The sequence below is a fragment of the Arachis duranensis genome, chromosome 5 (assembly GCF_000817695.3).
Source record: "Arachis duranensis cultivar V14167 chromosome 5, aradu.V14167.gnm2.J7QH, whole genome shotgun sequence".
In the NCBI taxonomy this organism is placed as follows: domain Eukaryota; kingdom Viridiplantae; phylum Streptophyta; class Magnoliopsida; order Fabales; family Fabaceae; genus Arachis; species Arachis duranensis.
In genome coordinates, this window is record NC_029776.3 from 82,970,502 (window position 1) to 82,987,315 (window position 16,814).

Sequence of the window (16,814 nt, forward strand, 5' to 3'; positions counted from 1 at the left end):
TACCAGTCTTATGTGTAAACATAACAACTAGAATGGCACTAGGAAATATATTCTAGCATGTTTGATTTTATTTTTTTCCATTTCAAATATTAATTTAATTTCTATATGCATAGAATTTTATATAGGTATTCAATAGTAAATTATGATATCATTAAAAGTTATTAGTTTTCAAATTTACACTAAAAACATTAGTAAATACATGAATTTAATTGAATAATTATGTAAAAAAAAAGATTTACATTCGTAGAATACCAAAATTAAACTCTCTTAAAATATTTAAGTAAATACTTGATGATTTTAGTGGCTAAGAGAAGGGGGTTGAATCTTAGCCCCCTTTTTACTCAGTAATGCTTGCTGGTCTTTGAAATGACTTCAGGAGACTTTTTTATTTTTGTCTCGTCCCTAGCCACGAGATTTTTATTTTTGTCTCGTCATTTGGCACGAGATATCTTTTAGTTTAAGCTCCTGTGCAGTAGAGCAGAAATGGAGTGGAGAAGAGAGAAAATTACACTCAGATATATCCTGGTTCAGCTGCTAAGTGCAGTGCAGCCTACATCCAGTCTCTATCACAACTGTGATGGAATTTCACTATAATCTTCTTGATTACAGACTGTAAAGTGCTAACCCAACTTACAAGGGGATTCCCACAGAATCATGATACACAACACAGATGTACAAAGAAACTCTAAGGACATCTATGACTTTTTCTTTTAATTTTGCACTCTGCCTTTTTTCGCTCTATGGCTTTTTCATACAAACCTCACTGTTTTTATTTTTTCATGAGACTTAAGACATGACAAAATTAAACAGAAAAATACAAAACAGAATACATTGAAGGAGAAGAGAAATCTGTTAGCCTAGGTAGCTCTGACACTTCTGTGCCTTGCACTCTCACTACTTACTCCTTGCTCCAAACCGTGGCTGTTCTCTCTTTTTATAGAAGAGGCAAGCCTCCACATTTGAAGCCAAAAACCAAGCCAACTTCTTCTCCAAGAACAAAATCGGTTCGGCCAGAGAGAGAGAAGAGATAACCCATGCAAAACCCAACATGCAATTACCTCTAGTCCTTCCTTGGTCATCACTCTTCATCAATCTGAGCGCTTCATCCTTGGCTTGCTCTCCAAGATGAATTTCTGGCCCTTGATGCTTCATGATGATGATAGCTTCATCTGCTCCACTTTTGCTTCCTCCCTCACGTAGCCACCCTAGCTACCTTCTGTGATGAGTGAACACAAAAGTAGAGACAAGCCATCTCTCCAAGGATTTTCTCCTTGCTGGCCGAATTTCCTTCAACTATTTTTGGTATGGAGAAGGCAAGATTTCATCACCATATCTTACCATAAGTGATAAAAATCTCAGCCACTACATTTTTTATGTTTTCTTGCCATCAGTTCGATGGTCTTGATGCATGTAGCTCCTTCTTTTTTTTGGTAGCTCAACTTAGCTTCCATAATTTCCTCTGTGATATAACCGAAGAGAAGAAAGAGATGAGAGAGAAGATAGAGCTAGAAGAAAAGCAATTAAATGAATCAAATTAATTGAAATGAGATTGCTTTTACTTTCCTTGCAGTTTAGCGTGCAGCATTGATGTCCTCAATCAAATCAATGACACTTTCTCTCTCATAGTTCCTATGCATTTATTAACTTCACTTTAATAAAATTTGAATTCCATCACATGGTGAAGTGTGAGATCCGTTGAAGGCATAAAGCAATAACAACATTTACTTTCTTGGTTAATTGTTTTCGGATCATTCATTGGTTGTATAGCAAAAATTATTAACTTGAGCTTGTAGCAATAATAGTTCAATTTTGGCCCAAGTAATGTAACCATTAATTCAGCCATATGGATCAAAGAATTTTTGTATCAATGCTGAATGTTAACTTTAATTTGGGCCTATGATAATGTTTGAATTCTGACCCAAATAATCACAAATTGCTTCAGCCACATAATATAGGAAACATTAAACAAGGCTGAATGGTTTTAAGCATATTGGGCTTGCAATAATTCTGCTTTTCTGTTCGGCCCAATAAGCAAACCTGCATCATAAAATTATTAATTAACATATGTTAAATGAAAATCAATTTAATAATTTTGTAATTAATTATTTCAATAATATTTGTTCATCATCAAAATAAATTTGAGTTTTTCAAACTCATCAATCTCCCCCTTAATGACAAACATTATTAAAATTGAAATGGAAAGAAATTAAAGATTAGAGTATAGAGTACTCCCTTTGAATATTTGAATTTCTCCCCCTTTCTAATTGTCACATGGCTCCCCCTTAATATATACCATTTTTACCAAGGGAAGTTTCAACCTGTAACAATTTTTATCAAGTCTAAGGCAACAATGTTATCCAACATATTTAATGTAAGATGTTGAATGACTTGATTTATGAGTAGAATTAGATGATAATCAAAACTCATTTGTTATCAATAATTTGATTTTCTGGTCAAACACACAACATAATTAACCAAAAAATCTTTGAAAATAAAATGCTGTTTAAAAATATTTTCCAATCAAATCAGAGCATCATACTTATGGTAAGAAAATATTTTTAATCATGACATGATCACATCAATTTTCAATATTTATTTTCATACCTAATGCTTAAAGAAACTGCCAATAAAGTATTCAGCCAGCATGTTTACCAAGATGAGTCAGAAGTGTGTTCCCAATCCAAAACTTATTCATCAAGATAATCCAAACATGCACATTAACAACCAGCAGCCATATGGAAAAAATAAATGTATCACAATTATATTCAACCAAGCATTTTACCAAGATAGACATCAAGCAACAACATCAATCACAGCATAAATCAAATGCATTATCAGTATGCATTATCAAGCATCAACAAGGGTGATCATAAACTCTCAAAAAGAATTTCATCTCCTATTTTTCAGTTTCAATTTTCACCACTATCTCTCCCTCTTTTGGCATCAAGGGCACCTGCAAAAAGAATTTGACATAGCAAGCTAAATAGCCAGAATATTTCTCAAAAGTATCCATAGAGTGTCACAGAGTTATAGGACTAACAGTATCCGCACAAACAAAACAGAGTATCAAATTGAGCCTAAAACATGCCAATATCAATAATGAAAGAAAGAATAGTCATCAGTCATCTGAAAGGTTGTACTCCGAGCCAGAGTCTTCTTTCTTGTCCTCTCTCCACATCTCATCTTCAAAGCTTTGAATCATCAAGCCCACCCTTTCTTGACATTTCTGCCAAGCTCTTTCATTTTCATATGCTAACTTTCGTGCGGCCTTGTGTGATTGAAACATTAGCTTGGACATATTAAGAAATTCATTAAGAACTTCCCTGATGGATTCGGTCACTTTAGATGGTTTGGTAGGGCGACTCTCAAGGTCACTGAGTGACGGCTCAGAGGGCATTGAGCGCTTGCTTTTCTTACCAGAAGCTCCTCCTCCTTTGATCTATGAAACCTTGTTCTCAACAGCCTCATTAGTCAAATCAATTTTAAAATACTCAAAGATACTAGTGAGGAACATTCCATAAGGAAGATTAGCCTTTTTAGTACTTTTAACCGATTCCCACATGTGACGAATCATAAGATAAGCAAAGGAAATTGGAGAAGAGGTAACAAGGGTAAAGAGAATAATGGAGTCAGAAACCGTTACTCTATGGTGAGAACCACTTTGTGGTGTCTGGATGTGAGTGATGATCCTGTGTAGCAGTGAGTTCTCAGGGCCGAAAGCTTTATGAGTGGGAATTGACCCATCTAAACCAGACAAGTTTGCACAAATGTGCTGCAGAACAGTTTGATGAGTGACTCCAATCTGGTCATCCCATTTGTCAGTCACGTATACTTTTGACCCTTCATCCGTGTACCCTAGAGCAGCGCTTATGGTTTGAGAATTGAGAGTCATGTAAACACGTTTTACATAGGAATGGATTGAGCCATCTATTAGGCGCATGTTCGCATAGAATTCCCGGACCAGCCCCGGGTAAACCATTTTCTTAATGTGGAGCAGGGGAGTCCACTTCAAGGCATAGAACAGAGAAGTGAAATTGATCCCTTTACCAGCCAGAGAGTCAAGATTCACCAAATATGATGGGCAAATATGACGTTTTTCTAATACCTCTTTGTGGAATTCGTAGAAGGCACAAGAATAGAACCGAGAGGGATCATAGTGCGAGTGAGATTTATGGAATTTGTTCTTGAAATCCAATGATTCCAAGTTTGCAGGTTCTTTGGTGTCGTGCAACATGAAACCTTTTGTCTTCTGAGAGCTTTTTCTAGATGCATGTGGAGTGGACTTCTTTGGTGGTGATGGAGGTAGTGATGTATGAGATTCCTCTTCCTCTTCTTCAACGCTTGGTTGTTTGTTCTTTCTTGTTTTTCTTCTCCCTGAAGTTTTCTGGGCGATGACTTTCCGGCGCATTGTCTCAGTTTATTTGGAGGGAGGTGTATGAGTAGAAGAGGACGTGGAGTAGAGGTGTATATGGGTGTGAGTTTGGGGTGATGAGAATGGTGGACTTTTTGGCAGAGTGGTTCGACTACTTCTTCTTAGAGCCATTTTCTTTTTCATGGTATGAAGAAAATGAATGGAGATTGAAGTTGAAGAGAAGGCCGAAGGGTGAGGTGAGTGGAAGGAGGTTAGAGAGGCAATAAATGTGGAGTGGAGAGAGAATTAAGGGAATTAAATGTCCATTAAGAGGCGGTTAATACCCAAGGAGTTTCTCTTTTATTTGAAATAAACTGACAAAGGTGGTTTCCTAGAATCAATGGATTAGATGGAGGGAAAGATTTGATTTGACACCATCCTCTTCCAATAAGATTTGATGAGACAACAAAGAGATTGTGACTTTCAAAAAATGAGGAACTAACAAAACTGTCATGGTGGGGTCAAAGAGATTTGGTAGGGCCGACAAAAAATTAAATTCTGCGCAACCTCACCTTGATCACAACCCTTCCAACACTCTTATTTTTATCTCGTCCATTCCTACGAGACAAAACTTAGCAGAATCAGAATTTCAAAAGTTATCAATATAACTTAAATCAATCATTCCCAAACTTTTTCTCAATGTGCAGAATCTGTCTTCACAGAGGGGTTTTGTAAAAATATCAGCAAGTTGGTCTTCAGATTTTACAAATTGAATATCAATAGTACCCTTTTGCACATGTTCTCTAATGAAATGATACTTAATTTCAATGTGCTTGGTTTTTGAGTGCAAAATAGGATTTTTTGAGATATTAATAGCACTCATATTATCACAAAATAAGGGTATACTATTGATCTTTAATTTGTAATCTTCCAACTGTGTTTTTAACGAAATTAATTGTGAACAACATGCAGATGTGAATATATATTCAGCTTCAGCTGTGGATAGAGCCACTGTGGCTTATTTTTTGCTTGACCACATGTTGAGTGAGCTTCCAAGGAAGCAACACATGCCGGATGTACTTCGTCTATCCACTCTATCTCTCGCATAATCTGTATCACAAAACCCTACTGCACAAAAATCATCAGATTTTGGATACCACAAGCCATAATCACTAGTTTCCTTAATGTATCTAATGATGCGTTTAACGGCTGAAAGATGAGATTCTTTCGGGTGAGATTGAAATCTTGAACATACACCCAAACTTTGAACAATATCCGGTCTAGAGGAGGTTAGATACATGAGTGAACCAATCATTCCTCTATACCTTGTTTCATCCACATCTTTCCCATTATCATCCTTTTCAAATTTTGTGTTAGGATGCATTGGTGTTCCCATTGATTTGGAACTTTCTAGGCCAAATTTTTTGATAAGTTCTTTTACATACTTTCCTTGATGAATAAAAGTACCACTAGGAGTTTGTTTAATTTGGAGGCCAAGAAAGAAAGTAAGCTCTCCCATTAAACTCATCTCAAACTCACTAGTCATGAGTTTTCCAAACTCTTCACACAAGGTCTCATTGACCGATCCAAACACTATGTCATCCACATAAACTTGAACTAGGAGAATATCATCATTAGATGCTTTAATAAATAAAGTAGTATCCGTGGTGCCCTTTGAAATTGATTTTCCAACAAGAAGGCACTAAACCTTTCATACCAAGCTCTTGGAGCATGTCTAAGACCATAAAAAGCCTTAGAGAGTTTCAAAACATGATTTGGAAAGTCCTTATGTTCAAAATCGAGGGGTTGTGCCACAAACACTTCTCTATCAATAAAGCAATTAAGGTAAGCACATTTTACATCCATTTGAATCATTTTAAAACCCTTATGGGCAGCATAGGCAAGAAGCAACCTAATTGCTTCCATTCTAGCTACCGGAGCAAAAGATTGGGCCACTAATCTAGCTTTGTTATGAACAACTTGTCTATCATCACCAAGTTTATTTTAAAAACCCACTTAGTACCCGTTACCTTCTTACCATCCGGATAAGGTACTAATGTCCAAACCTCATTCTTGTCGAATTGAGCAAGCTCTTCTTGCATGGCTTTGACCCATGATAGATCTTCAAGAGCTTGTCTCACATTGTTGGGCTCCATTTGTGACAAGAAGGCAAGATTGCTTGGTTCGGACTGCCTTTTGGTTGAGGATCTTGTTGTTACACCTTGAGAGGGATCACCAATAATAAAATTGTGAGGATAACCCCTCAGGGACTTCCATTCTCTAGGCTTCCGAAGTGGTGTTGAACTTTGATGAGCTTCTATGGGTCTCACTATTTCAGTTTCTCGTGCTGGCTCAGGAGATAAAATGAAAATATCTCCTCCAATCTGACAAGACAAAACTGGACTGGCAGATTCTTCATTTTGGGCAGACTTAGAATTTTCTTTGCTTGTTCCAACTTCTTCACAATCTGAATCATTATCTATCACAGCACTGGGAATTAAATTAGAATCACAAAAAGTAACATGTATAGATTCCTCTATGGTTCTATGATCTTTGAGATAAATTCTATAGGCTTTGCTAGTAGTGGAATATCCAACAAACATGCCTTCATATAATTTTGGATCAAATTTGCCAAGATTTTCTTTGTTATTAAGCACAAAACACTTGCATCCAAAAACATGGAAATACTTAAGATTTGGAGGGATTCATTTCTATAGCTCATAAGGAGTTTTCTTTAACCTTTAAGGTCCTATTCAAAATATAACATGCTGTATTTACAGCTTCAGCCTATAGAAACTTTGGAACCTCATTCTCATATAACATAGCCCTAGTCATCTCTTGAAGGCTTCTATTCCTTCTTTCAACAACCCCATTTTGTTGGGGTGTTCTAGGGCATAAAAAATTATAAGTAATTCCAAAGTCATCACAGAATTTTTCAAAGTCTTAGTTTTCAAATTCCTTTCCTTGATCACTTCTTAAATGAGCCACTTTTAAATCTTTTTCATTTTGAATTTTCTTGCAAAGAGTTGAGAAAACATGAAAAGCATCATTTTTATGAGCAAGAAAAAGTACCCAACCAAATCTAGAGTAATCATCTACCACTACCAAACCATAATGTTTACCTCCTAGACTTTGAGTTCTTGTTGGACCAAAAAGATCAATGTGTAACATCTTTAATGGCCTTTTGGTTGAAATTCCATCTTTTGGTTTAAAAGAGGATTTAACTTGTTTGCCTAATTGACAAGCATCACAAGTAAGATCCTTATCAAATTTGATTTTAGGAATTCCTCTAACCAAATTTTTCTTTACTAGCTTAGAAATTTGGGACATGCTAGCATGACCCAACTTTCTATGCCATAGTCATTTTTCAGATTCAAGAGAAATAAAACATGTTACATTTTGTTCTTTCAAGTCCTTAAGAGTTAATCCATACACATTGTTGCATCTTTTAGCTTCAAAAAGAATATCCCCAGTTTTTTCACAAACAACCAAACAAACAAATTTTCTAAAAACAACTTCAAAACCTAAATCACACAATTGGATTACACTAAGTAAGTTATGTTTCAAACCATTTACAAGAAGAATATCATTTATACAAGATGAGAAGCTTTTACCAACTTTATCAACGGCTACTATTTTTTCTTTACCATCATCACCGAAAGTGACAAGTCCTCTATCATACTCATCAAGCTTTATGAAGAAGGTTGTCTTTCCGGTCATGTGCCTAGAACATCCGCTGTCCATGTACCACATATTTTCCTTTCGTTTGGATGCTAGGCATACCTACAAAACAAGCTCAAGTGACCTTAGGTATCCAAATTTTCTTGGATCTTTTCACATTAAACCATCTCCTATGACCCAAACCATTGTAATAAAAAACAATTTTGTAAAATTTGTCACCAATCATTCTTTCACCAAAAAACATTGAATGGGAAAATGTCCATTTCGGTTGCATAGTCTACAAAACCTTGGAGTTGTTGATTTGTTAAAATAGGTGGGATCTTGGAACCTTGTGTCATTAGAAGATGAAGCTTTATTTTCAAAAGAAGGTTTCTCAGCAGATTTGTAAAATCCCAAACCAGCTTTATCAAAGAGTGATTTTTGACTAGCCAATATTTGATTTAAATTTTCAGAACTTTGAGTAAACTTGGCTAAGTCATTTTCAAGATTTTTAATCTTTTTCAGCAACTCTTCATTCTCCTTAAAACAATTTACATATGCAACAACAGAATGGTTACTTTCACAACTTCTAAGTTGGGATTTTAACTGCTTATTTTCTTCAACAAGATCACAAGCAGTTTCGGCCTCCCTTAGCTTTTCCTTGAGAAAATTATTTTCAGTTTTAAGAATGATAATTTGTTGTTCAAGATCTTGGTTATCAAGGAGAAAACATCTTATTTTTCCAGAAAGGTGGTCTATCATAAGATGAAAATCTTCAGTGTTAGGGTTGTGAAAGACTACCTGATCTATGTGATCTGCCATGAGACAAGGTTGTGACTTGGTTTCTGATTCTTCATCATCGTCTGAGTCATTTTTCAAGTCTTCCCATGAAGCCATCAGTCCCTTCTTCTTTCCTCTTTTTGGCTTCTCCTTCTTCTTCAGCTTGGGACAATCAGATTTGAAATGCCCTATTTCCTTGTAGTTGTAACAAGTTACATTGCTTAGGTCTTTCTTCATTTTTCTTGAGCTACTACCTTTGCCTTTCCCTTTGAACTTCACCATTTTTCTGAATTTTTTGGTAAATAACACAAACTCATTTTCAGAGGAATTATCACTGGATTCATCATCCAGGGGGTTAGTTACAGAAGAAAAAGCAATTCATTTCTTTTTTGAATCTTTTTTCAAATAAGTGTTTTCAAAAGCAAGTAAGTTTCCTCTCAAATCATCACATGTCATGGAATCTAGGTTACTACTCTCGGAAATAATTAAAGCTTTTGTTTCCCACTCTTTAGTGAGACATCTCAACACTCTTCTCATAAGCACAGAATCAGAATGTGTTATTCCCATAGCATCTAAGCCAACAATGATGGTGTTGAACCGTTCGAACAGTTCATCAATGGATTCTCCTTTCTTCATTGCAAACATTTCATACTCTCTATTTAACATGTCTATCTGAGTCTTCTTCACAATGGTGGTTCCTTCATGAGTGATTTACAGTTTATCCCAGATTTCCTTTGCCGTTGTGCATCATGATACCCGTCGGTATTCCTCAAAGCTGATAGCACAATTGAGCAGATTTACAGCCTTGGCATTTAGCTCCACCTTCTTTCTATCTTCCTCGGTCCAGCTTGCTTCTGGTTTAAGAGTGACTACTCCTTCAGCACTTGTGTTAGTTGGGAATTGAGGACCCTCCATGATAATCTTCCATAGTCTGTAGTCTACTGCTTGCACAAATATCTTCATTCTCTCCTTCCAATAGGTGTAGTTTTTCCCATTGAAAAGAGGCGGTTTGTTGCTTGACTATCCTTCTGTAAGGTTGTAAGACACAAGATTTGAGCCACTGCTTTCTGCCATATGGATCTTTTCTCCAAGTTGCAAAGCTTGATCTCTTTGAGACCAAGCTCTGATACCAATTGATGGTTTTAGTGGCTAAGAGAAGGGGGGTTGAATCTTAGCCCCCTTTTTACTCAGTAATGCTTTCTGGTCTTTGAAATGACTTCAGGAGACTTTTGATTTTTGTCTCGTCCCTAGCCACGAGACTTTTATTTTTGTCTCGTCACTTGGCACGAGATATTTTTCAGTTTAAGCTCCTGTGCAGTAGAACAAAAATGGAGTAGAAAAGATAGAAAATTACACCCAGATATTTCCTAGTTCAGCTGCTAAGTGCAGTGCAGCCTACATCCAGTCTCCATTACAACTGTGATGGAATTTTACTATAATGTTCTTGATTACAGACTGTAAAGGGCTAACCCAACTTACAAGGAGATTCCCACAAAATCATGATACACAACACAGATGTACAAAGGAACTCTAAGGACATCTATGGCTTTTTCTTTTAATTTTGCACTTTCTGCCTTTTTTCGCTCTATGGCTTTTTCATATAAACCTCACTGTTTGCCTTTTTCTATGAGACTCAAGACATGACAAATTAAACAGAAAAATACAAAACAGAATACATTAAAGGAGAAGAAAAATCTGTTAGCTTAGGTAGCTCTGAGACTTTTGTACCTTGCACTCTCACTACTTACTCCTTGCTCCAAACTGTGGCTGTTCTCTCTTTTTATAGAAGAGGAAATCCTCCACATTTGAAGCTAAAAACCAAGCCAACTTCTTCTTCTCCAAGAACAAAACCGGTTCGACCAGAGAGAGAGAGAGAGAAGAGATAACCCATGCAAAACCCAACATGCAATTACCTCTAGTCCTTCCTTGGTCATCACTCTTCATCAATCCGAGCGCTTCATCCTTGGCTTACTCTCCAAGATGAATTTCTGGCCATTAATGCTTCATGATGATGATAGCTTCATCTGCTCCACTTTTGCTTCCTCCCTCACGTAGCCACCCTAGCTACCTTCTGTGATGAGTGAACACAAAAGCAGAGATAAGCCATCCCTCCAAGGATCTTCTCCTTGCTGGCTGAATTTTCTTCAACTATTTTTGGTATGGAGAAGCCAAGATTTCATCACCATATCTTATCATAAGTGATAAGAATCTCAGCCACTATATTTTTTATGTTTTCTTGCCATCAGTTTGATGGTCTCGATGCATATAGCTCCTTCTTTCTTTTGGTAGCTCAACTTAGCTTCCATAATTTCTTCTGTGATATGACCGAAGAGAAGAAAGAGATGAGAGAGAAGATAGAGCTAGAAGAAAAGCAATTAAATGAATCAAATTAATTGAAATGAGATTGCTTTTACTTCCCTTGCAGTTTAGCGTGCAACATTGATGTCCTCAATCAAATCAATGACACTTTCTCTCTCATAGTTCTCATGCATTTATTAACTTCACTTTAATGAAATTTGAATTCCATCACATGGTGAAGTGTGAGATCCGTTGAAGGCATAAAGCAATAACAACGTTTGCTTTCCTGGTTAATTGTTTTCGGATCATGCATTGGTTGTATAACAAAAATTATTAACTTGGGCTTGTAGCAATAATAGTTCAATTTTGGCCCAAGTAATGTAACCATTAATTCAGCCATATGGATCAAAGGATTTTTGTATCAATGCTGAATGTTAAATTTAATTTGGGCCTATGATAATGTTTGGATTCTGACTCAAATAATCACAAATTGCTTCAGCCACATAATATAGGAAACATTAAACAAGGCTGAATGGTTTTAAGCATATTGGACTTGTAATAATTCTGCTTTTTTGTTCGGCCCAATAAGAAAACCTGCATCACAAAATTATTAATTAACATATGTTAAATAAAAATTAATTTAATAATTTTATAATTAATTATTTTAATAATATTTGTTCATCATCAAAATAAATTTGAGTTTTCCAAACTCATCGATACTAAATACTGTGTTGATTATTTTATACTAACTATATTTGGTAGTATAATTTAGCTTTACTTCTCTTACTAAGCTTTAGGGTTGAAATTTAAAGATTAAAAATTTAAGTAATATATATGTATGAAATTTTACAACAAAATAGTAACAATTATGGGAAATTATGGTATTCAAAAGTTTATATTGTTAGACAAAATAATATCTAAAGATAAGAACAATAAATAAATTTCAAATAATTTAAATATGTGATAAAAATGATAAAAAATTGTTTTCATAAGAGTCAAATCACATTTGCATTTAACAAATGTTTGGTATATTTGATTCGAATTTTTGTAAAAGTGTTCAGATAACTATTTGAAAGGTATATCAAAATAATAAAAAAAATAATTTCTAGACTTTTTATTTTTTTAAATAATATTTATAAAAAATTATATCAAAATTTAATTTTTAAAATATTTTTTAAATATATATAAAATATCTGATTATTTTTGTTAGCAATTTAAATTTTTTATTATTATTTTAAGAGAAATATCTTTATGAATCAAATTTAACTAAGTTAAACAATAAGGTTTGGGTGATTGAGCAAGTGAAAGTGATAAAAATAATTTTTGTTGAAATTAGAACAATTTAATTGGACTTGATTGATAAAAAAACTTGTATGTATTACCTACCAAAAATAGTAGCTAATTGTTTAAGAAAACAAAATGACCTGAAAAAACATAACTCCATGCAGATAGTTGGAGGTAATAAGCGAATCATGGAGCAGAACGTATAAAATCACCATGTTGTGCTTGGTACTTTTAACAAAACTCCTGCTGATCTTTTGAATATAAAAATACAGCATGGAGACTTGGAAAACACCACGAAGTTGAGACTGAGGACTGATGATGAGCGTGAAGTAGCTGAGAAACTGTAAAACCATCTCATTGACTCATTCTTTCTACGGTAAGCTGTCATCCGACCAAGAAATTCCAAGAAGCAGCATTATCATTAATTAATGATTTGTAAAGTTTTTTTTATTGCGGCATCATGATTAAATTTGACCGTCATGCTAGAGAAATAAAAAAAAAACAATTAAAACTTATCTTATTTAGCATTAAACAAGTTTCGACAGTTTTTGGCTAATATTTTTTTATTACCAAGCATTTCCAAATTTTGACGGACGAGGTGAGGGATTGACCCCATGGTTAATCGGAAATGTGAAAGTAGTTTCCATAAATACTTGTTTAACTCTGTTATTAAATCATTTCTCTTGTAATGATCGACCATGGTCTTCTTTTTTAAATACTTGTATGATCGACCATGGTCCTCACACTAACAGCTAGCTAGCTTCCATGGCTACTCCGCAAGCTTTCCCCTCTTCTTCTTTTCCTTCCTTCAGGGACAGGGAGTGGGAATTCGATGTGTTCCTCAGCTTCAGAGGCCCTGAAACTCGCTACGGTTTCACTGGTTATCTCCACAAAGCATTTTGTGAGAAGGGAATCCGTACCTTCATGGATCTTGAGGATCTTATCAGTGGCAATAAAATCCAACAAACATTTGCTAGAGCAATTGAAAGCTCCAGGATTGCCATTATTGTGTTCTCGGAGCATTATGCTGACACCGATTTCTTGTTGAGGGAACTTGTCAAGCTCTTGGAGTGCTCTTAACGCTGTGGCCAATTTATTTTGCCGATTTTCTATTTGGTGGATCCCGGCGACGTGCGGCATCAGAGAGGCAGTTATGAGAAAGCAATGGCGGTGCACGAGGAGTGACGCAGCCAACTTATCCGGCTTGCATTACAAAGGGTATGAGTCGATTTAGGTGAAAACTCAGGGCAGTCAACTTCACGCGAAGGTGATAGCTGAGAGCTGTTAAATGATTTGAATGATTTGACTAAATTTTTATCACACGGCTTTCAATTATCAACTTTACGTGAAGTTTCAATTATCTAACAGGCCTTTTGCGCATTGGCATGATTGAAGACGAGGCGCTCTTATATTGTGCAGGGATGAATTTGAATACGAATTTATTGAGAGGATCGCTAAACAGGTGTTGGCGATCATTAAAGAGGACAGCGTACCTGTTGTTGCTGATTATCCAGTCAGAGCAGAGTCTCATGTGAAAGCGTTGTCATCGTTTTCTTTCCCAAGGCAATACCAATACCATGTGTTTCTCAGCTTCAGAGGCTGTGATACTCGCTATTGTTTCACTGGAAGTCTCTTCAAAGCTCTCCGCGACAACAAAATCCACACCTTCATGGATGATGTAGGCCTTCACAGAGGGAATGATATATCAAGAACACTAATTGAGGCAATTAAAGGCTCCAGGATTGCCATCATTGTGTTCTCTCAGAACTATGCTGATTCTACTTACTGCTTAGATGAACTTGTCAAGATCTTAGAGTGCCAAGAGTCTGATGGCCAGTTCGTTTTGCCCGTTTTCTATGATGTATATCATAGCGACGTGCGACGACAGACGGGTAGTTTTGGGGCAGCAATGGCTAAACATGAGGAAAAGTTCAAGGATGACCTGTCGAAAGTCGAAAAATGGAAGCGGGCTTTGCATCGAGCAGCTAATTTTACTGGCTTTGTTTTCGATGGGTACCTTTCCATGTCTTGTTTCACTTTTATTTTATCAGTCCAAGAATAAAATTTCACTGTTGTCTTGTATATTGAGCAGGAAAAAATATGAACACGAGTTAATTGGGAAGATTGTTGAAGTGGTGTCAAGGGAGATTAAACGAGTTGCTTTACACGTTGCTGACTATCCAATTGGACTAGAGTCTCAAGTTTCAGAAGTAAAATCGCTTATATTCTCTGATGGCTATGATGGAGTCCACATGGTAGGGATTCATGGAAATGGTGGATCAGGCAAAACAACAATAGCTCATGCAATTTATAATTTGATTGCTAACGGTTTTGAAAGTATATGTTTTCTTGAAAATGTGAGAGAAAATTCATATAAGCATGGTTTAGTGTATCTTCAAGATATGCTTCTTTCTAATGTATTCGAAAGGAAGAATCTCAAAGCAACAAGTTTTTTACAAGGAATTTCAACAATAAAGCACTGGCTCCAACAAAAGAAGATCCTTTTGATTCTAGATGATGTTGACAAACCAGAGCAATTACAAGCTCTTGCTGGAAAACCTGATTGGTTTGGCCTTGGAACAAGGGTCATCGTTACGACAAGGGACAAATATATACTAGAGAGCCATGGGATTGAAAGAATCTATGAGATGGAGAACTCAAATTCGGTAAATACCCTTGAATTGCTCAGTATGATGTTTAAACTGACCATGTTAATCAAAGTAACTTGATTATGTTAAATTGTAAAGTAACTTGTGCTTGTGGGACTTCCATTGATTTTGGAATTGTGTTGTTTTGGTTGAAGTATATAAGAGTGGAAATTTTCATTGGATCATTATAAAGGATCCACAATATAGAAATTTAAAAGATACTTAGAATTTGAACTTTTTAGCAAACAAGACATTTGAAATTGTTAATCTTTTATCTTATCATCCCATTTTCTCTTCTCTTCTCAGGAATCAAATATCTCTGCATCAGATGGAAAAGACAACGGAGATCAACTGGGTGAAAAAAATCATTTTCCAAGATCAAGTCAATGATCCCTTAAAGCCTCTAGGTTCTGAAGATATTAGTCTTTGAAGGAGCAAACAAGCTTCTGTTATTCAAGCTGAATCAAATACAGAAATCATAGGTTTCAATGAAAATCCAGCCTTTGTCATACTAGTTTTCCAGAAAGAATAGATAGTGGTAAACAAGAAGTGCCAAGAGCCTAATAGATAAAAAGAAGTGTTTGACTGTTGACAGGGATGATTTGAGGAACCGAATGCTAAGGTAATATTGAAGCATAGTGGTAATGACTTGGAGAACAATTCTTTGGAGAGTCTTAGCAATTTTCAGGTTCATTTTCACCAAAATAGAGTGGTTACCAAAGAGTTTTACCAGTACTGTAATGTAATTATACTGTAGTGTATTTAACTATTTATAGAAGCATATCATGTACTATACAAGTTTTTTAGTGACACTGGTGTATTTTTCATTTTTTTTTGTAAAAATAACCATTTATACCTATGAACTTTACGAATACTGACAAAAATACCCATTAAAGAAGGAAACTAACGTTGTATCCATTAAAGATGGATTCCGTATGACAAAAGTATCAAAATCCTAAATTTATATTGACTTTTTAATAAAATTTTAGAATTACCCCACTATTATCTTCAACATCAACTCCCAACCATTTCTTCTTTCCCACTCAAACTTTTACATCCCTCCATTACCACAACTTTAACCACCTTCTTTTTTCTCTGCTACTCCACCACCAATACCATGACGGCATTTCCATCTTCATGAACCATCTCCAAGAAACTTTATCACTGATACAACCTCTCCCCCTTTCTCTCCCCCTCTTTCCCAAATCCTGCGTCATTCTGAGAGAATTTGAACAATGAATACACTCAATTAGTTCAATTTGGGTATAGATAAAAACAAATAAATTATTAGTTACAGGAAATTTGTTCAACTTCATTAAGTATATAATAAATTTGTAATTTGTACTATTGTAAATATAGGACCTTTCTCCATGGAGTTCATGAACTTGAAGTGGACCTAGGAGGAGTTGAATCGCACTACAGGAAGGGACCTTGTGCGTTAGATCTCGGTTCAGTCTCGCTTCCGGAGCTTCTCCATCTTGTGGCGGCATTAGACAGGATCTTTGTCGGAGAGGCATTGCAGCATCTCTATGCAACGGTGCCGCCGGAGCTTGAATCCGGTGGCTCTAAACTCTAAACTTGCCACTGTGCTAAGGTATAGGTGATCTATGCATGGGCTTGAGGCAGCGCTAGGGCCGCCGCAGAATTTGGGTGGCTGCAGTTGAAGGTGGTACCGTTGCGTGGGAACAGATGGATTGCCTGGTTACCTTGTTGTCGTCTTTGTCATCGGCAACAGTGGTGGTTAGTGGAGTTGTAGAAAATAGAGGGTGGTTAAGATAGTGGCAATAGAGTTA

At 35.9% G+C, this 16,814-nt stretch overlaps 2 protein-coding genes across 2 annotated transcripts; both read left to right on the forward strand.

The window, feature by feature from the left end:
- The first annotated feature begins 13,068 nt into the window (after nt 1-13,068).
- Nucleotides 13,069-13,552, forward strand: LOC127747509 (TMV resistance protein N). Its single transcript, XM_052261488.1, has one exon. The coding sequence runs from the start codon at nt 13,139-13,141 to the stop codon at nt 13,451-13,453; it is 315 nt and encodes a 104-aa protein (XP_052117448.1). The 5' UTR covers nt 13,069-13,138; the 3' UTR covers nt 13,454-13,552.
- LOC107489833 (disease resistance protein RPV1) lies at nt 13,527-15,076 on the forward strand (the record flags this gene model as incomplete). The annotated part of the gene is given in 3 exon segments (XM_016110599.3): nt 13,527-13,591; nt 13,793-14,386; nt 14,466-15,076. Coding segments are annotated over 3 exon segments (1,270 nt in total), but the record flags the coding sequence as incomplete, so codon positions are not given.
- Nucleotides 15,077-16,814: the final 1,738 nt, after the last annotated feature.

Coding starts and splice junctions, on each gene's coding strand:
- LOC127747509 (XM_052261488.1), top strand. CDS start 13,139: ATGGCTACTCCGCAAGCTTTCCCCTCTTCTTCTTTTCCTTCCTTCAGG.